Source organism: Gossypium raimondii, chromosome 5 (genome assembly GCF_025698545.1).
Source record: "Gossypium raimondii isolate GPD5lz chromosome 5, ASM2569854v1, whole genome shotgun sequence".
NCBI lineage: Eukaryota > Viridiplantae > Streptophyta > Magnoliopsida > Malvales > Malvaceae > Gossypium > Gossypium raimondii.
Window position 1 is genome coordinate 49,308,868 of NC_068569.1, and position 18,359 is coordinate 49,327,226.

At 33.0% G+C, this 18,359-nt stretch overlaps 1 protein-coding gene across 2 annotated transcripts; it reads right to left on the reverse strand.

The window, feature by feature from the left end:
* Positions 1–12,015: 12,015 nt before the first annotated feature.
* On the reverse strand, positions 12,016–15,188 carry LOC105766361 (uncharacterized). 2 transcript variants are annotated; one of them, XM_052629981.1, is made up of 4 exons: positions 15,056–15,188; positions 13,481–13,844; positions 13,046–13,276; positions 12,016–12,871 (listed from the first exon to the last, which is right to left on the reverse strand). In XM_052629981.1, exons 2-4 carry the CDS (start codon positions 13,823–13,825, stop codon positions 12,140–12,142), a joined length of 1,308 nt encoding a protein of 435 aa, XP_052485941.1. In that variant the 5' UTR covers positions 13,826–13,844; positions 15,056–15,188; the 3' UTR covers positions 12,016–12,139. The 2 variants fall into 2 exon arrangements, with proteins under 2 accessions (XP_052485941.1, XP_012441244.1); XM_012585790.2 differs by having other exon boundaries at positions 13,481–13,896.
* Between the last annotated feature and the right edge of the window lie 3,171 nt (positions 15,189–18,359).

An 18,359-nucleotide genomic window follows, 5' to 3' on the forward strand; every position in this document is an offset into this window, starting at 1 on the left:
TAATGTTGACGTTGATATTTGCATAATGTATGATTGAAATTATTGTTATTCTATTTGTTTATATTTATTTATTGTTCATTACTCATTGATGTACATCTTATATTCAAATTTTGTGTGGTATGCTGCCGCTTAATCACACTACATTTTTAAAAGGAACCGTGTTTCATTAAAAACATTAAAATCATCTTATTTCATAAATTGTCAAAATACTCGGTATTTGCGATTCTCGAGAGGATTGTTCCCTAACTTACTGGGCTTCGATTTTTTTCGATGAATTTAGATAGCCAAGTATTTCTTTTGCAATAAAACCATACAAATTTCTAAATAAAGTTTTCGGGATTTCAAAATGTTGAATCCTAACTCATTGGATATGACATTTTGTTATCTCGAGTTAAGGATTTTAAAATAAAGGTAATATTCGGTGTTTAGGAATTTCGAGAAATTGAACCCTAACTTACTGGATTCTGATTTCTCATTTGACCCAAATAACCAAATATCCTTCTCAAAATGCATGAATTTTAAATTTTAAAAAGACAAACTTAATTTCGAAGATTGGACTGTTGCACTCTAACTTACTGAGTGTGACAATTTATTTCTTTGAAATGGGTATGTCTTATCATCCAATTCGATTATTCAAGTTTTCTTTTCAAAGGATCGTATTTTAAAATCTTTTCAAATTTTCAACACTAAGACATTAAGCAATCAATTTGGTACCAATTTTTGGGCGTTGCGAGGGTGTTAACCCTTCCTCGTGCGTAACCGACTCCCGAACCTATTTTCTCAAAATTCGTAGACCTAAAATTATTTTCAAGGTGATCCGATCACACCCCAATAAAAGATCAGTGGTGACTCCCATTTTTATCCTTAAAAGTCGATTTCTATTTTCAAATAAAAAAATGGTTTCGACAATCATAAGTTAACTGAAACTAGGTACCTATTTGAAAATTGACTAATAACAAATAAAATACAATTAAGATACAAAGAAAGCAAACTTGTGCTCCCTCAATCCAATGTAGTTAACTCTCAAGCCTAGGGGTTATATTACAATAGTTTACATGCTACAAATCATAATATAAAATTCTGTATAAAAATCTTTAAATGTATAACAAAAGAATTGAAGAATTAGGATCTTTCACTGCCTGCACTAAACATAGGAAACATAGTTGAATATGCAATTCGAGGCCCTAATTTTTGGGTTTAGAAAACATATCAGTAAAAAACTTACCCTTTTTTTCAAATTTAGGAGGAACTGGTAGCTTCAAGATAATATAAACTTAGGAAAAGAAAAAGAAAAAAAGAGCGAAGGATGATAGCTTCAATTGACTGACGTAGGTTTCCTCTACAACCAAAGGAAAAAAAAAGGGAAGCATTTAAAAAAGAGTACCAATATCCTTAGTAGAATTGGAAATGAAAGGAAGTTACCAATGAGACCGAGGAAGAACGATGATGGTTCCAATTACATGGTTTTTATCCTCCGGGTAAAGGTGAGGAAAAAAATTGAAAATGGGAAAAAATCTTCCTATTCCACCGAGTTGAATACCTATTTAACAGTAAGGGAAAGGAATGACTATGTAGCCTTTTCCCAGAATAGAGCCCTATTCAGCACAAGTCGTAATAGGCCATTACAGTCAACCAAACATTAGTTTGGTGATAGGCCTACCAAATTAGGATGTAAACCATTCCTAGTCCCCCCAACCAAACATGTTGTAAGTGTACTTTCCATGAAGATGCATTTACCTCTTATGCTCTACATCTAGATTGTGCTTAAGCAATCTGTACGTCTAGGCCCGTAAAAAGGAAAACACAAAATTAGTTAGTAGCAATCCTTTGGAACGATGCCAAAATTTGATGGATGTCAAATCTACCAAAAATAATATTCCTACACCTAAATAGTATAAGTGGCAGGGTTGATCCCATAGTGTTGAGGTATCGAAATTTGACTTTTGGTTTAACCATGTTACGCAGTCAAGCAATTGTCGTGCCCACAACGTGTGTCAACCTATACTAAAATAAAAGGGAAGATTAAATCCGATTAAAAATAAAAGTAATAGAAACAAATTGAAATTGGAGTAAAATAAACTAAAACAAAATTAAAATTAAATAAACTGATGTGACGACGCTCTAGCTTCAAGCTTTGACTTTAAACTAGTTCTTGGCAAAGAATTTTCTCCTACAATCGATAAGTTAATTATAGTGATCGAGGACGCCTTAGGCCACCAAACCTTCCGTGTATAAAATAAATATGAGAACGTCCGATGATTAACCCTTACCAAACGAACAACCATGAAACACATATCCATGATTTAACTTTTCAATAGCCTCGCGAACCAGAAGGGCCCAACTCAGATAAATGGCCTCAACCGCGCAAGTCATTTAAACCCGATTGTTATTTTCTTTGACGGGTCCAACCAACCACTCAATTGAACACGTCAATGTATTCCTTAGTAAACTGAATATAGCAATCAACCATATTGGTTCTGCCAACTAGACACCACACAACACCCAATCAACGAATCTTTTTTGATTTTATGCCAGTATGATTTTATGAGACTATAGTGTCTATTTCTTTACCCAAAAAAATAATAAATACAAGAATGAAAAATTTTAGATATGGTTTCGAGTCTCATAGTTGCAAAGACTAGATAAAAAATTAGCCTAGATAAAAAACAAACCTGTTCAAGGGTCGGGCTGCTCGACCAGACTCGCTTGAAATGTGGGAGGATTTGGACAAAAATATAAGCCTGAAAAATGGGATTGGATAAAAAATTGAGGCCTGTTTTCTAAATGAGTCAAGCTTCGAGTAAGGTTTTTTCAACCCAGGCCCAATCTAACCCCAACCGTACTTATAAATCATATTTTTAGCAAATTAAGCATTTATTGGATTGGGCTTTGAAATTGGAAAACCATGTTACTTGTTTGAAAATAAGGCTTCCTCTTTGTTTTTCCCTCTGTCCAATACTCCAAACAATGTTCCTTCTTTCAAACAAAAACAATTTCTAAAACTAAATCCCTAATTTCTCACTTTCACCTTCACTTTCACTTTCACTTTCATCATACGCTAGGCACCCTTCAAGTTTTCTTAACCTTCGCATCATTCGCTGGCTCCACTCTTTTATTGGACTGATTGAAGTCCAAGTGCTTCTTCATTTCATCAGCAACTATTTTTAGGTTATATTTTCTTTTATTCTATACTTCTTTTTTTGTATTTTCTTTGATTTTCTCTTCGTCTTTGATACTAATTGTAGCTTTAGATTGACATTTAAGCAGATGAGTAACGGTAATTAATTTATGGATTTGTTGAGTGATTTGTCAGAAATTATGATAAAAGAAAATCGGATTTAAAGTTTTGGCTGTTAGATTGGACTTTATAAATTACAGTTTGTTTGGTTAGTGGTTGATCTGCTTGATTAAGTGGTAGATGGTTTAAATGGTAGTTGCTAATTAATTTAAAGATTTGCTGAGTGTTTTTCAGAAATTATGAGTGTTCTTTTTATTTTTCTTTTTCTTTTTTGTAGTTTTAGTAGCAGTTTGCAGCGGCTAATTTAACGTTACCTGAAACCTTTTTTAAATCGATTTTTATTTTAAAAACGAAAATGGAGTCGCCACCTATCCTTTTTATTAGGTGTAATCAGGTCACCTCAAAATTTAATCATCTTAATAAAAGATTAGATTTTACTAAAATGATAATTTTTAGCCTACAAAATCCAAGAATATGGTTTCAGGAGTCGATTACGTATGAGGAAGGATTAGCACCCTCATAACCCTCAAAATTGGTACCTAGTTGGTTACTTGATGTTTTGATATCGAAAATTTAAAATTTAAAAGAAAATTTAAAATGCGATCGCTTTTTGCATGATGTTTTTTTAATTAAAATATCGATTAACTAAATTAATTTTCACAAAAAAGGTCTTATTTCAAATTAATCGAGAAGAAAATATCATGCCCCGTAAGTTAGAACACGATGCTTCAAATCTTCGAAAACAAGAATAATCACCATTTGATCATTACTTAAATCTTATATGTCTTGAATTTAAAAACAATGCTCATTTATCTTGGTTCAAGGAGAAAGTCGTACCCCGTAAGTTAGGGCACTATTTCTTGAATCCCTAAACAAAGAACATTGCCTCATTTTTTTTTTTTTAAGTTTCCTTTTTTATGCATCGAGTAAAAACGAAAATAACATTTAAAGTGATGTGCATTTAATTTATTTGCGCATAGCATGAAAATGGACAAATATATTTAACATGACACATGATATAGTGATAGCTAAATAACATAAAATAATCATGTGGGTAAAACATCTATATTAAAAGGATAAATAATAAATAAATAAATACCATAATAATAATGCAACCATAATAATAAATAAGATATTAATTCATAATACTAATAGCAATAGTCATATCATTATCATAATACCAAAATAAATAAATAAATAAAAATATGTAATAACCACCTAAAAATATATAAATAAAAATAAAAAAGATACAAACAACTTAAATTTTAAGTGCCAAAATATTTTTTTAAAACAGTAATTAAAAGTGTGAAGTTAAATAAATGATTGATTAAATTGAAATTTAGATGAAATTTAAATGATGAATTATATCAAATAAACAAATGAATAAATAAAGCAAAATAAAGGACTAAATATAAAATGCGAAAAGGAACAGGGACCAAATGGGAAATTATTCCCAACCTCATTACACACACCATTTTCTGGAGAGACCAAGGTCCAAACGGCCAAAATAAAAAAATCCAAAATTGAGTGGTATAATTTAAAAAGAAAAAGAAAAAAGACCAGAAATAGGACTGTGTTGAAAAACATTTAAAAAGCGGAAGGACTAGGTCAGCAATTAGACCCTTGTCACGAAAACATGCGGATCCTAAGGGATCTAGATCGGGTCAGCAGTCAGGCTTCAAAACGACGCTGTTTTGGAGCTTCTAATGCCAATCCAAAACGAAGTCACACCAAGGCCCCCATAAGCCAAAATTTGTTGAAAAAATATCACTTCTCCTGTGTTTAAAAAAAAAACCTCTTCTTTCGTTTTTTTTTCTCTATAAATGTAACACCCCTAACATGTATTCATCGTCAGAACAGGGTTACTGAGCATTACCAGAGTTTACAAATCAAATAAATAGATATTTCATATCGTATAACATTCATGTCAAAAATCAATCAAAATCATACATATTGTCCCTTATACGAGCCCTTGGGGCCCAAAATACACGTTAATAACAAGTCGAGACTAGATCAGATACTCAAAGAATTTTTCGAAAACATTAAAAATTTTTAAAGTTGTAGGGGACACACAGCCGTATGACTCACACAATCAAGAGACACGCCCATGTCTCAGGCCATGTAGGCATTCGAAATAGGGATACACGGCCGTGTCCAGCCCGTGTCTGTACTCGTGTAACTCTCTGACTTGGGTCACACAGCCAAGCCACACGCCCGTGTGCTAGGCCGTGTGAGAATACTAACTTGCGCAATTAAAAGATACAGGGGACAAACGGTTGAGACACATGCCCGTGTCTCTACCCATATGGACGAAAATAGGTCATTTTCCAAGCCACATTTCTCACCCAAATTGACATCAACCTAAACACAGCACTTTGCATATCAACAAGCCATAACAAGGCATTCAACATAATCCAAAATCAATTCTTAAACATGAAATATTACCACATACAACTAATATGCCCTTAGGCACCTCAATTGACAACTTAAAGACATGTCAACAAGCATCTCAATTTACCTAAATGACCAAATTCATGTATGCATATTCAAACCACATTTTACTTTCTTTCATTCTACCATATCACTCACACATCAAACATGATAAAGTCACTTATATATATATATGCATCAAAATATACCAAACACAAGTCATTCAAGTAACTAGTTTCCATAAAACATTTATATGCCAACATTTGTCAAAATAACCTATACATGTCATTATAACCAAAATTAATTTACTGAAAATACTAAAAGGACCGATGGATAGTGTGAAATAGCTCCGACCAGCTTCTAACTCGTACGCTGAATTACTATAAAACATGAAAAATAACACAGAGTAAGCATTTTAGCTTGGTAAGTTCATATAATACAAAATTTAACTTACCATATTTCCATAAAATATGGTAAGTAAACATAGCATATCTCAATCAATTTGGCCAAAAGCCTAAATACATGATCACCAACATATTAGCCATGAAAATCACTTATAAGATCCAACACACATGGTTGAATTCATGAAATAATCACATTTCATGTTTTTCATATTAATACCAATAATAGTTCATATCGAACTCATAAAATCTCGTAATAGAACTGTGCCCATTGAACCATTTAAAATATCGTTGGATACACGAGTAGTACACACAAAGTGTACTGAACTGTAATCTATCAATTCATGTACATGTATGCTTATAAGAGCAGTAAATGGGAAGCTCATCTGAGCTGAATAACAGGAAGCTCATGGGAGTTGAATAACGGGAAGCTCGTGCGAGCTGGGTATCGGGAAGCTCATGCGAGCTGGGTATCACAAAGCTCATAAGAGCTGTGGTGTGTCCGCAACACATGCAGGACCCCAACCAAATCGGTAACCCTAATGACATGTCATTTCTATCTTACGAATTTCATAAGGTTCAAATGGGACTCGATAATCATCGGATATGCGATCGGTATTTATACATGGTAAGTATACAATTCACATACATATAATTCAATTAATACATATACATACTCAATTTAATTATACGAACTTACCTCGATAAATGTACGTAGATACGAAGGTGACTAATCTGATATTTTTCCTTTGCCTCGATCTAACTCCGTACTAGGTCTAACCGGATCTATACAAATGAGTTTAACTCAATTCAATATAATTCATATTCAATTTAGTCCAACACATATTTTGGGAAATTACTATTTTTCCCTATACTTTTAATTCATTGCAAATTAGTCCCTAGGCTCGAAAATTGACTTTTATGCAATTTAATCCTTACTCAAGCCTAGTCAATTTTTTTACATATTAATAACAGCCCACATAATTCACAATTTCACAATTTAACCATAAATTTATCATCTTTTTCAATTTAATCCCTCATTGATAATTTCATCAAAATTCTCTTTACAAAAGTTATTTATCTAACAACAACCTTTCATTTTCTATCATAATACTTTAACAATTTTGCAAATTAATCCCCGAGCTAGCTAAATTAAGCTACTACGATATCAGAAACATAGAAATCATTAAAAACGGGACAACAATACATACCTAATTGAGCAAAATAAGCTTCCTAATATCTCAAGCTTCTATGGTTAGGTTTTCTCTTCTTCCTTTTTTTTGGTGGTAGATGATAATAATAGATTGTTTTATTTTATTTATTATAACTTTAGTTGATGATTTCTAAAATTACCCTTAATAATTTATTCAATTTCCAGTGATGACTACTCATGCTTAACCACTAAGCACTTTAATGGTCTATTTACTATATAAGGACCTCTAATTTCAAATTCTATAGCTATTTAATACCTTTAGCGATTAGAACTCAACTTTTGCCCTTAATGCAATTTAGTCATTTACATTAAATTAGGTATGTAAATGGTAAAATTTCTTAATGAAATTTTTATACAGTATTTCTATCATACTGTAGACCATATAATAATAACAAATTTTTCTGAATTCAAATTTTTGGTCCCGAAACCACTGTTCCGATTTAACTAAAAACGGGTTGTTACAGAAACAAGTCCCTGGGTCCGGCCATAAGGCTATCGTCGCCCCGCTGTGGCCACTGGTCATCGACAACGGTGACAGTGACCGTCACCTCCGGTGGCCGAAGTTGTCAAAAAAACCTTTTTTCATCTCCGTCTCAAAGAGAACCAAGATCTAGGGTTGAAATCCCTAAAAATCTGGTCAAGATTCGAAAATACCAAAGGGACCTTTCGATTTTTGGTCTTCCTCCGACGCAGCCTTTCAGCAAATCCCCAAGGATTCGACGTCCTTTTGAGACAGAGGGGATATCGACGGTGGCGACAAAGGTAAAAACCCTTCGCATTATTTATTTTATTATTTTTTATATATGCGTGAAAAAAAAGTAAATAAAAAAAACGACTAGCTTTTGTTCTTTTTTACTCTCTATTATTTCAAAATCTTAGTTTTTTGTATTTCACTCTATGTTTGAATCTTACAATAGTTTGGCCTTTATAGCCATTTTAATTATAATATTTCCTTTTTCTTTTTCTTTTTTGTTTCTGCTCTTTTGTTTTTTCTGTTTTGCAGGAGATGGTGCAAGGTCTACAGTGGGGAGAGAGCCACGCCTTTGCCATTTTGGTGCAATGGTGGCAAAGGAGGCGTCAGGTCTTGGGCAGTGCATTCACTGACGTGGCCAGGAGTAGCAGCGCACAAGGGATCTAGGGGGTTTTTTTTTTTTTGAAAAAATTTAGGTTGTGGGCTTTGGATTATTGGGTATTAGGTTAGGGTTTTGTAAATTGACTTTATTATTGGGCTTGTAACTTGGACTGCTAATAGAATTTTTGTTTATTTTTGTTTTGAATTTTTTTATTTATTTAAGTTTATTTATTTGTGTTGGGCGGAGCAAAATTAGGATATTACACCAAACTTCATATCCAATATGCTTACATGCATGTGCGATTTCAAGTTGGTTCTGGTTTCTAAGTATGAATTTTTGTCTATGCCAGGCTGCATTTATATGATGAAATGAAAGGTCTAATTTACCTCACAATTTTGCTTCTTTGTCTTGTGCTCTTATATTAATATGTTTTTTTTACTTCATTTCTTTTCTTCTTTTTTTTTTTTTTAAAAATGCTTATCCTTTATTTTTATTAGAGTGATGTTTAATATTTGTTGAAAATGTCCCGGTGCAAAAAAAAAAAAATTCAAATTTGATATATTATATATTTTAAAATTTGTTTCATATAATAAAATATTTTTAAAAATAATATGGGTGAGGCCTAAGCTTAATAACTTTATTTTGGGCCAAGTTTGAGAAAGAAAATCTAAATCTATTTTTTGGATTGTGTCGGGTTAGTCTTATTAGTCGAATTTAAAATCTTATCCTGACTCGACTCGACCCAACACAAGAATAGATTTAATAAAAACTAAATAAAAAATTGAAGAACGATAATAAAAGAAAGGGATAAATTGTATTCAAATAAAATGAAATAAAAATAGCGCAAGTGAATATAAAGGAAGGGTTGTTGTGCTCCTGCCTCCCCTGCTTACTATAACTATATATTTAATACTAATAATAAGATAAAAGTCAAAATTTTTTTAAAGGAGATCGGAATTAAATTATATGTTTTTATAATGGTATAAATAAAATTTTAATATTTTGATATTTTATATTTTTATAATTTTTAAAAAGTTTCTTTTAAGAGTTAAAATATAATTTTATCATAATATTAAATTTAGGAGGATGGGAACTTTATCAACCAACCTCTTTGACTCCGACCCTGCTAGTAAGTATAAGGGTTGGTTGTCATGTGCTGCCCGGTAATTATACATTATATAAAATCCTAAAATAAAAAGAGATAATAATAAAATAATTTTAAAATATTTGTTTCGCACGTCAATTCGAATTCTTGTGTCAAATTTATTGTGCAAATCACATATCTACTTATTTATTGACACATTAGATAATAACTGTATCGACAAAGAAAATAACTAACTAAGTGTGAAATTAATTAAAATTTATGTCCAAATTAATTAAAATAATTAATAAAAATATGTTAATTAAATGCATTATTATTATTGTATTTGTTTCACTATTCTAACAATATTTACCAAACAGCTAAATAATCCAAATATTGAAAATACCAATATTTTAGAAAATCATTGAAATCATTTTCCTAAAATTAATTTACTCTAATTTTCCAAAATTGATAGAAGGGTGATATGAGGGTGACCCAACTAATCAAGTTTTTATTTTTTTTATTTTTATTTAAGTGTTTGATAGAAGGGTGAGATGACAGTTCAAAAGGTAATATAATAATAAAATTAACCTTAAATTTTTTCATTTTATGCCAATTTGATCACAACTTTTAAAAATAACCCTCAACATTATAAATTATTTCAATTTGATCACACATATCTATTTTCAAAATTATAATAAATTTAAAATATATATCAAATAAAATCAAGATCTAAAAAGCAAACTTGAGAGAAAGTATGAATAAAGTCAAATATCATATTTTATAAGATTTGCTCTTTATTTTAAAATCTACAAAAGAGAACTTGATGAAGAAATCTATAAAAACTTGGAATTCGACTTTGTTCATACTTCTTCTCCAAGTTTTTTTTCTTGATCTTGACTTTATTATTTATATATTTTAAATTTATTATATATTTTAAATATTTATGTATATTTATAATTTCTTTTTAACTTTTTAGAATTAGGATCAAATTAAGATAATATGTAAATGTTAATAGTTAATTATTTTAATTTCTGACTAAATTGACATAATATATAAAAATTGTACACTAAATTTGTTATTATATTAATATTTGAACCGTCATCTCACCTTTCTGTTAAATATGTAACAAAAATAGATAAAAGAAAACAAACCGGTTGGGTGGCTATTTTGAAACTGATAAAAAAAAAGCCCTAAGATATTAGACCTGCTCATGGGTTGGGTCACCCAGCCCTAAGGCCCGCTTGAAAAATGAAAGGGTTTGGGCAAAAATATAAGCTCAAAAAATGGACTTGGACAAAAAAAATAAGGTCCATTTTAAAAATGGGCCCGGCCTTGGGTAAAGACATTTTTTGCCCGAGCCTGGCCCGAATTCACTAAATGCCAAAAAAAATCTTTTTTTGTTATTTTAATGATATTTTGTTGTTTTCTCCATATTTTGTTACCATTTCACTATTATATTACTACTATTTTGTTGTTATTGTTTGGATATTTATAACACTTGTTTTATTATTAATTTTGTTATTATTTTAAAGAATTTTTTTATTAAGTTGCATCTATCTTAGTATTATTTAAGTATATATATTTTTTAAAATTTATTTTCAATTTGTTCAGAAATATTTATTTTAATATTTTTAATATTTTTGATATATTATATATATTTAAAATTTATGTAAAAATAAAATAATATAAAAAATTAATATGGGTGGGCAGGATTGGGTTCAAGTTTTAACATTTTTATCCGAGCTGAATTTGGACAAATTTTTAGACTCATTTTCATGCCAAACCTAGACCTAACAAACGAATCTAAATTTTTACTTGACCTGACCCGAACCTAGCCCGGCCCTTGCCACCTCTATAAGATACTAAAGAAGCATAATAAAATTTACCCATTTATTTATATTTATGGTTATTGTAACTAAAGAAGCGGTTGCACTTTTCCGTGCGACTTCTACTCACGGGATTGTTGACTTTTACAATGTGAACAAGAAAAACACAAAACAACCAAAAGATACAAAGCGTACGACTAACTTGGGTGTTATCGCAAGGAAAACTGTAAGAAAACCAAAATCTGATTCTTCGTAACATATGAATTTCTTCCTCTGTTTTTATTCACACATTTTCTACCTACTATAAAAGGCCGATGTGGTAGTTGACGGTAGTTTCCGTCTCTACATCCAATGTAAACGACATCATTGATTTCTATGGAGGTGTTTCAGCAACAAGTAAGATGAACCCAAGTATTTTCGAAGCGATCTATATCACGTTCTATGCTTCACTGAGTGTCGGATATTGAAGTGGAGGGATGCAACAAAGGATGCTGTAGGCATCAATTTCAAGGTGGATTTCACCGTAGAACATTTGAAGAAAATTGCTTGCGGATATTGAAGTGGAGTGTCGAAAGCTGGATAATATGGCTTTGAGGATATCCAATTGAGTCTGAGTTGAATCCTGGGAAAGAAGAGCATACTAAGATATGTGAACGGTCCAAGGTGTTTATGGATGCTGTAGAAGAGTTTAGAAGCTTGGTCAAGCTCGGTCTAGCTCTATCAACTTTCACTTTTAATGTTTGAGGTCAATTTACCTTATTAAAATGAGCATAATTCTCATTCAATTATTTAAACTCAAATTTTAGTTTCAAACAAAAATGAACAAAATTTATATTAACAAGAAAAACTCGATTGGACTTGATAGCTACTCCAATCAAAGTATTAGGGTACTCGAATCCGGTTCATTTGTTAGCTCTAGCTCAACGTTGATCTGGCCAGGTCTTTTGAACATACCAGAGCTGACAGGCTTATCGTTGAACTCTTCTGCAGCATCTATAAACACCTTGGACTGCTCACATATCTTTGCATGCTCCTCTTTCGCAGTACTCAACTCAGCCTCTAACTTGGATATCCTCAAACCCGCACTATCCAGCTTTTGACGTTCCATTAAACCGATGTATGCACAAGCAACTTTCTTCAAATGTTCCAGGGCGAAATCCACCTTGAAATTGATGCGTAAAGCATCTTTGATTGCATCCCTCCACTTCAATATGAGATCCTCGGTGACGTGCTCCAGCCGTAGATTGCTCATCTCTTTGACAGAAGCACAGAACACGATATAAACGGTCTCGGCAATACTTGGGCTCATCTTACTTGTTGCTGAAACATCACCGTAGACTTTGATAATGTTGTTCACAATCGGATGTAGGGCTGGTGGGAAACTATATTTTCCTACTTGTATGCGCTCACCATGTAAGCCAGTGAAGTCAGAGAACTTCACTCTGCTCTCGTCATCAGCTTCAAGTTTCATAAGAATGTCAGTTATGGCTGCTTCATTATTACTGCATGTTTCAACTTCAGAACTCGTCTGATTTTTTGCTATACCGTCATTACAATCAACTACATTTACAGGAACTGTTCCCTGCAGATTTGGTATCTCATTCATCTCCAAATTGCAGAGCCGAGACAATGAATTGTGAGGGAAAACAAATCAGTATTCCAGAATTTGAATCTTTATGAGAAACTTAATATGGTTTAATCCAAGGTATCGAAATCCAAACATAAATTCCAGTTCATGCATTAGATTTTTCAAACATGTAGAACAATTAATATGCCATACCTTGTCAACAGCTTCAGAGTTTGTTCCATGGACAGTAACATATTGAGGGTGAAGCTGCTTGCCGGTTGACTGGGTAATGTAACCATCCTGTCTCTGTTGAGCTGCTGCTTGGAATTGCGCATTAAGGAGTAGCAATCCAAGTTGTGCTTTCAACTCTCCATTCTCAACGTTGAACCGTTGAATTTCCTCTTTCAAGCGTTTAATCTCCCCAATCTGTTCATCTGCTGTTACCTACACCGCAGAATGTTGATACCAAATACAAATCTAAGAAATCAATTTACATAATTTGGTCACCACTTGACCATTCTAGTTAAAATACAATCATATCAATATGATGGGTTAAAAAGGGCATTTAAAGTAAAAATTTTGATTATAACTAATTCCATTAGAGGCTATATTCTAGAGAGAGAGAAAAACAATTAGATTATCTTATACCTTGCGCTTTTGCCTATACTTGTAATCACTTTGTCTTTTGTTTTCTTTTCTTTGAGCTGGAGTGAGTTTAGATCGAGTCCCACCTTCTGATACTGTTTGATATGAAGCTTCGGATGTTTCTCCTTGATTGAATTGATGGTGTTGGTCTAGCAGAGACCGAACCGTTGGTCCATCGTCTATAGCAGAGAAGTCGATGTTGTCCTGTACTAACCCATTGTCTCTGCCAAGCAGCTCCAGCCATCCATCTACTACGCCCAAAGAGTTAGTCTGTTGTGGAAGTTGTGGTTCGCTGGGTATGTTTGAGCCAAAAAATGAAGTAGATCCATCTGATGAATAACCCTCCATGTTTACCCAGATGTAGAACCTTGATTTGAACGGCCAAAACAAAGTAACAATTCTTGAATTCAACCAGATTTCTGCAATAAAAAAGAAAAAAAACATATACAGGAGGAACGCAAGAGATGTAATAAGAGGTGGGCGGTAAGAGTTTGAAGTCTCTGATTGGATGGAGTTGGATTATTTATTTATTGACATATTTGCTTAAGGTGGTCTCGTAGCTGAAAAACTTCAATCGCTCGACAACTCTCGACCTGTAAGTCAACGAACAATCACGCCTGTAGAAATCGTCCGAATTTGTAAAAGCTTAAAATGTTTTATTTTGGGTAAACTTTCCTTACAGTCACCCAAATTTTAAGGTATTTTTGTATTGGTCACAAAAAAAAAATTATTATTATTTTAGTCACTAGATCGATTGCAATTTATAGTCATTCTACTATTAAAATACCTTTGATCACCAAATGAAATATTGGAATAATAACAAATCTAGTCTTCAGCATTCACCCATTTTGTTTATTTAGTTCTATTTGTTTTTTAAATTCAACAAATTCAACCTTCAACATTTATACATGGTGTAAATTTGATTTTAATTCTAAAAGAAAAATTATAAATAAAAATTTTGAAATATATAAATAAAATTTATCAAATTTTCAAAAATATTACAAAACATTCAAAAAAATTATAAAATTTACGGAAATTGATAAATTTTAATATATTATTTTAAAAATATATAATGTAGAGATAATTAAAATATATATTGTTCATTTAGTCTTAATTCCTAATTCCTAAAAGATCAACCTTGAATGCTTTAAATTATTTATGGGTGTATGATTTTTGTCCATGTTTTATGAAAATAGGGTTAAGTATGCAAGTGTTTGTGTTATCGAAATGTATACTTTTAAAATGGCGACACATTACCATGGATGGCACACAAGAGGGCTGCTTTGGGCGGTACAAGGAGGGAAATTTAAGGGCTGAAGGAAAAAAGGGTTGGAAATAGCAGTACAAGTCAACATTTCAAAAGCATAAATAGACAATGTTAGAAGAATAGAGATTGTTAACATAAGATTTGCTAGTTTGTTATCATTCAGTTGATTAGTCTGGTATAGTTGGTTAGGAGCAGTTACTCATATTGAAGTATAAAAACATTGACAGTGTATTGATTAAAGTAGATAATAATACTAAGCAATTTCTCAGAAAAAATTCTCTCTAAAATCTATTCTTGTAATAGTGTGGTACCTAACATGGTATCAGTCGCCTAGTTCCTGGATTCATGGCTCATTCCACAGATTCTACTGCTGTTGATCCTACCAGTTCATCTTTTTCCAGTGCACGACTGGTTCAATCGTTTCCTCGTCATGATACAGTGAAACTAGATGAGGGAAACTTTGTTCAATGGCAGCATCATGTTCGACTCATTATAGAAGGATATGAGTTGCAAGGGTTTCTGGAGGGCACGTTACCTGCTCCGCCTAGATTTGTGTCGTCTTCTGATGGCAGTCTTACTCCGAATCCAGATGCATCTTTATTTACTCAACAAGATAAGTTGTTGACCTCTAGGCTCCTCTCTACGATTAGTACGTCTTTGTTATCCTATTTTATCACTGCTAAATCTACTTGCGATATCTGGAGCACTGCGAATCATCTTTTTGCAGCTTCCACCGGTGTGAAGGTGTCTCGTGCTCGCCATGACCTACATTCTATCAAGAAAGGTGATTTAACTGTAAAAGAATACATTGCCAAAATTTAAGATATTTGTGCGTTACTTGTGGCTTCTGGTTCTGCTGTTTCGGAGGCTGAAAAGGTGGAGGTTCTCCTAGCTGGCCTCTCCACTAACTTTGACGCGGTGCTCACGTTGGCCTCATTTTTGTCGAAGACATTGCCTTTCTAGAAATTAGTTGACATTCTATTGGAATTTGAAAATCGACAGACGAGAGCGGCGCATGATGTTCCGATGCTTGCTCACATGGTTGAAGCTCCTTTGGTTGCAGCGGCGGCTGACTCAAATTTGCGTGGTACGCGTTCCATGGCAGGGTCGCGCAGTGGTCGCGAGTTTCATCCTCGAACACAATGTCAAATTTGCGGCAGATACGGTCACTTGGCACAGTGATGTTTCTATCAATTCAATCACGACTATGGTGGTCTGAACGCTTCAACCACGGCGCGATTTTTCTCTGCTGGTGATGGCCAAGGGCTGCACGGTGACGTTTATGGCCGATCCGCTAGTTCTGGTGGCCCTGGGTTACGTATGGTGCCTGTTCCGGAGCACGATCTTGGAGGCGCCTCGTGGGGGAGATGGCCACAAGATTTTGGCTATCAGCAGCCGCCACATAGGGTTGCTCATACCTTTACTTATCCTACACCTACTTGAGTTGGGCGTGATTTTGGTCTTGCTGATGGACCATATGGCGTCTTTCATGGGTCTGCTGGTGGCCCAATTATTTCGCATGGTCTATATGACTGACCAATTGGGCGTAACCTAGGGCGCGATTCGGCCAGCGCCGAGTTGGGTTCTCTACTGGGGTACAGAGGCCGAATGATGAAGGCCAAAATCTTGCGCCAACTGGTCCTTCCTAATCTTGAGACTGATACCTCCAGCGAGCCCCATACCCGCTAGTCACAAGTGGGGATCCCTTGTAAGGGTCATGATCTCTTTGGTGGATATAGCTTGTAACCCTATTCTTGGCTTATGCGAGCTATCTTTGCGAGCACCCTAGCGGGGTCCCTCACAAGCTCTCCATGCGAGTTATCTTTACAAACATCAGCATCTCAACGGGGTCCCCAGCGAACTATCTTTGCAGGGTCCCCAGAGAACTATCTTTACGGCGAATATTCTTCTTCTGGATCGGGTCTATCCTGGTCGAAGATCTGGAACCTATTGGATTATTTGGGCTAGCGGTTACCAAATCCTAACAAGAATAAATAGTTTTATATGTTTAATTTGTCAAGTATGATTTAATTGATGTGATTTAATTTAGGTTCTAGGGTTGATTTGATGACATTTAGTCGCTAATTTTATTAATTAATTATAATTTTTTATCAAATCAACTCAAACTAAAATTAAACACTACAAAATTAATATTGTTATTTTCAGGTACCAAAATAAATAACTTTTATCAGTACCATATTAAACCAAAAATTACACAAGTATCATATTTATAAAAAAATGCCAAAACTAAGATATCAAATTTTGTATTTTATATTAATGATGGTTCAATTATAAATTTGAGTTTTGCATCAGATTGATCTAAAATTAGATGAGAATAATTTTGAGCTTCATAAATGATGTTGTTAAATGGTTGCAAATGAATCTAAATTTGTGGAAATCAATTGATCTGCTTTAATTGGAGAGTCTCTAAATGATGAATCAAGTCGAAACACCCCAAGTTTCATGTCCAACGAAAACTGGAGGTGGTAGTGGTAGACCTAAACTTCCACCTCCAAGACAGTGATTTCAAGTACAGGCAAAATCGCAATGTAAACAACTTTTCCATTTTCAATAGGTTTATATAATAATGTGTTTTGTCATTCAATATCATTATCCTTTCACAAATAGTCACAAATAATCAATATCTATTTTTGTTTCATACAAGTATGATATTGACAAAATAGATTAATACGTTTTAATCTTATTGATTTATCTAAGAATATACATAATATTTATGCAGCAGTAGTCACATAGAAATAAAAAGATATATAATATATTCTTAAAAATATGCTTAAAAGATATACAGTAATATATAATATATCTCATAATAATATCCTAACAGATATTCATTAAAAATAACTTGAATTTGAATTACAATTGTATAAAAAAGAATAGGGTTAGATCGATCATATTTAGATCACATATCTTATTTGATGTTTTACATTTTTAAGTGCAACAAACATAGTTTCCCATTGGCTCTATTTCCGGTTGTAAACAACATAATTAATGTCTACGGTGATGTTTCTACAACAGTAAGATGAACCCAAGGATAGTTAATGGATGAATCTGAGTATTGTTAAAACTGTCTGTTATGTTCTATGCTTCTATCAAAGAGATGAGTAATCTACGCCTGGAGCAAGTCATTGAGGGTCGGATATTGAAGTGGAGGGATGCAATCAAAGATGCTTTACGTATCAAATTTGTTGATACAAAAAATCAACAAAAATAGAAATGGAGGCCCCCAGATGAGAGAAAATGGTCTCCTCTTTAGAGAAAAAGATAGAGGTAGAAGAAGGAGCCCTCTTACTTTGGGGTTTAGGGTTTCCTTTTTATCATATCGGGTTAGACTCTGGATCAAGTCATTTTTATTTTATTATAATTGTATAATAAATTATCTCTCATCTTGTCGAAAAAAAGTTATAAAGTGATTCTTCTAAGAAAAACTTATATTTATAGCGTGTTTAATTTGGGGTGTATTATATAAGTTTTTAACTTGAAACTTTATTGAACAAATTTTATTGTCTGATAGTGTGGAACAGGAGTCAAGAATTGTAATGCAGAATATTATGAACTGTATTTCCTGTAAGAAAAATTTTGTAAACCAACCGACTCATA

Bases quoted from the DNA above. Each gene is read 5' to 3' on its own strand.
- LOC105766361 (XM_012585790.2), bottom strand. The intron at 13,277-13,480 runs GTATAAGATAAT...TCTGCGGTGTAG, and splicing joins AGTATAGGCAAAAGCGCAAG to GTAACAGCAGATGAACAGAT. The intron at 12,872-13,045 runs GTATGGCATATT...TGCAATTTGGAG, and splicing joins ACTCTGAAGCTGTTGACAAG to ATGAATGAGATACCAAATCT.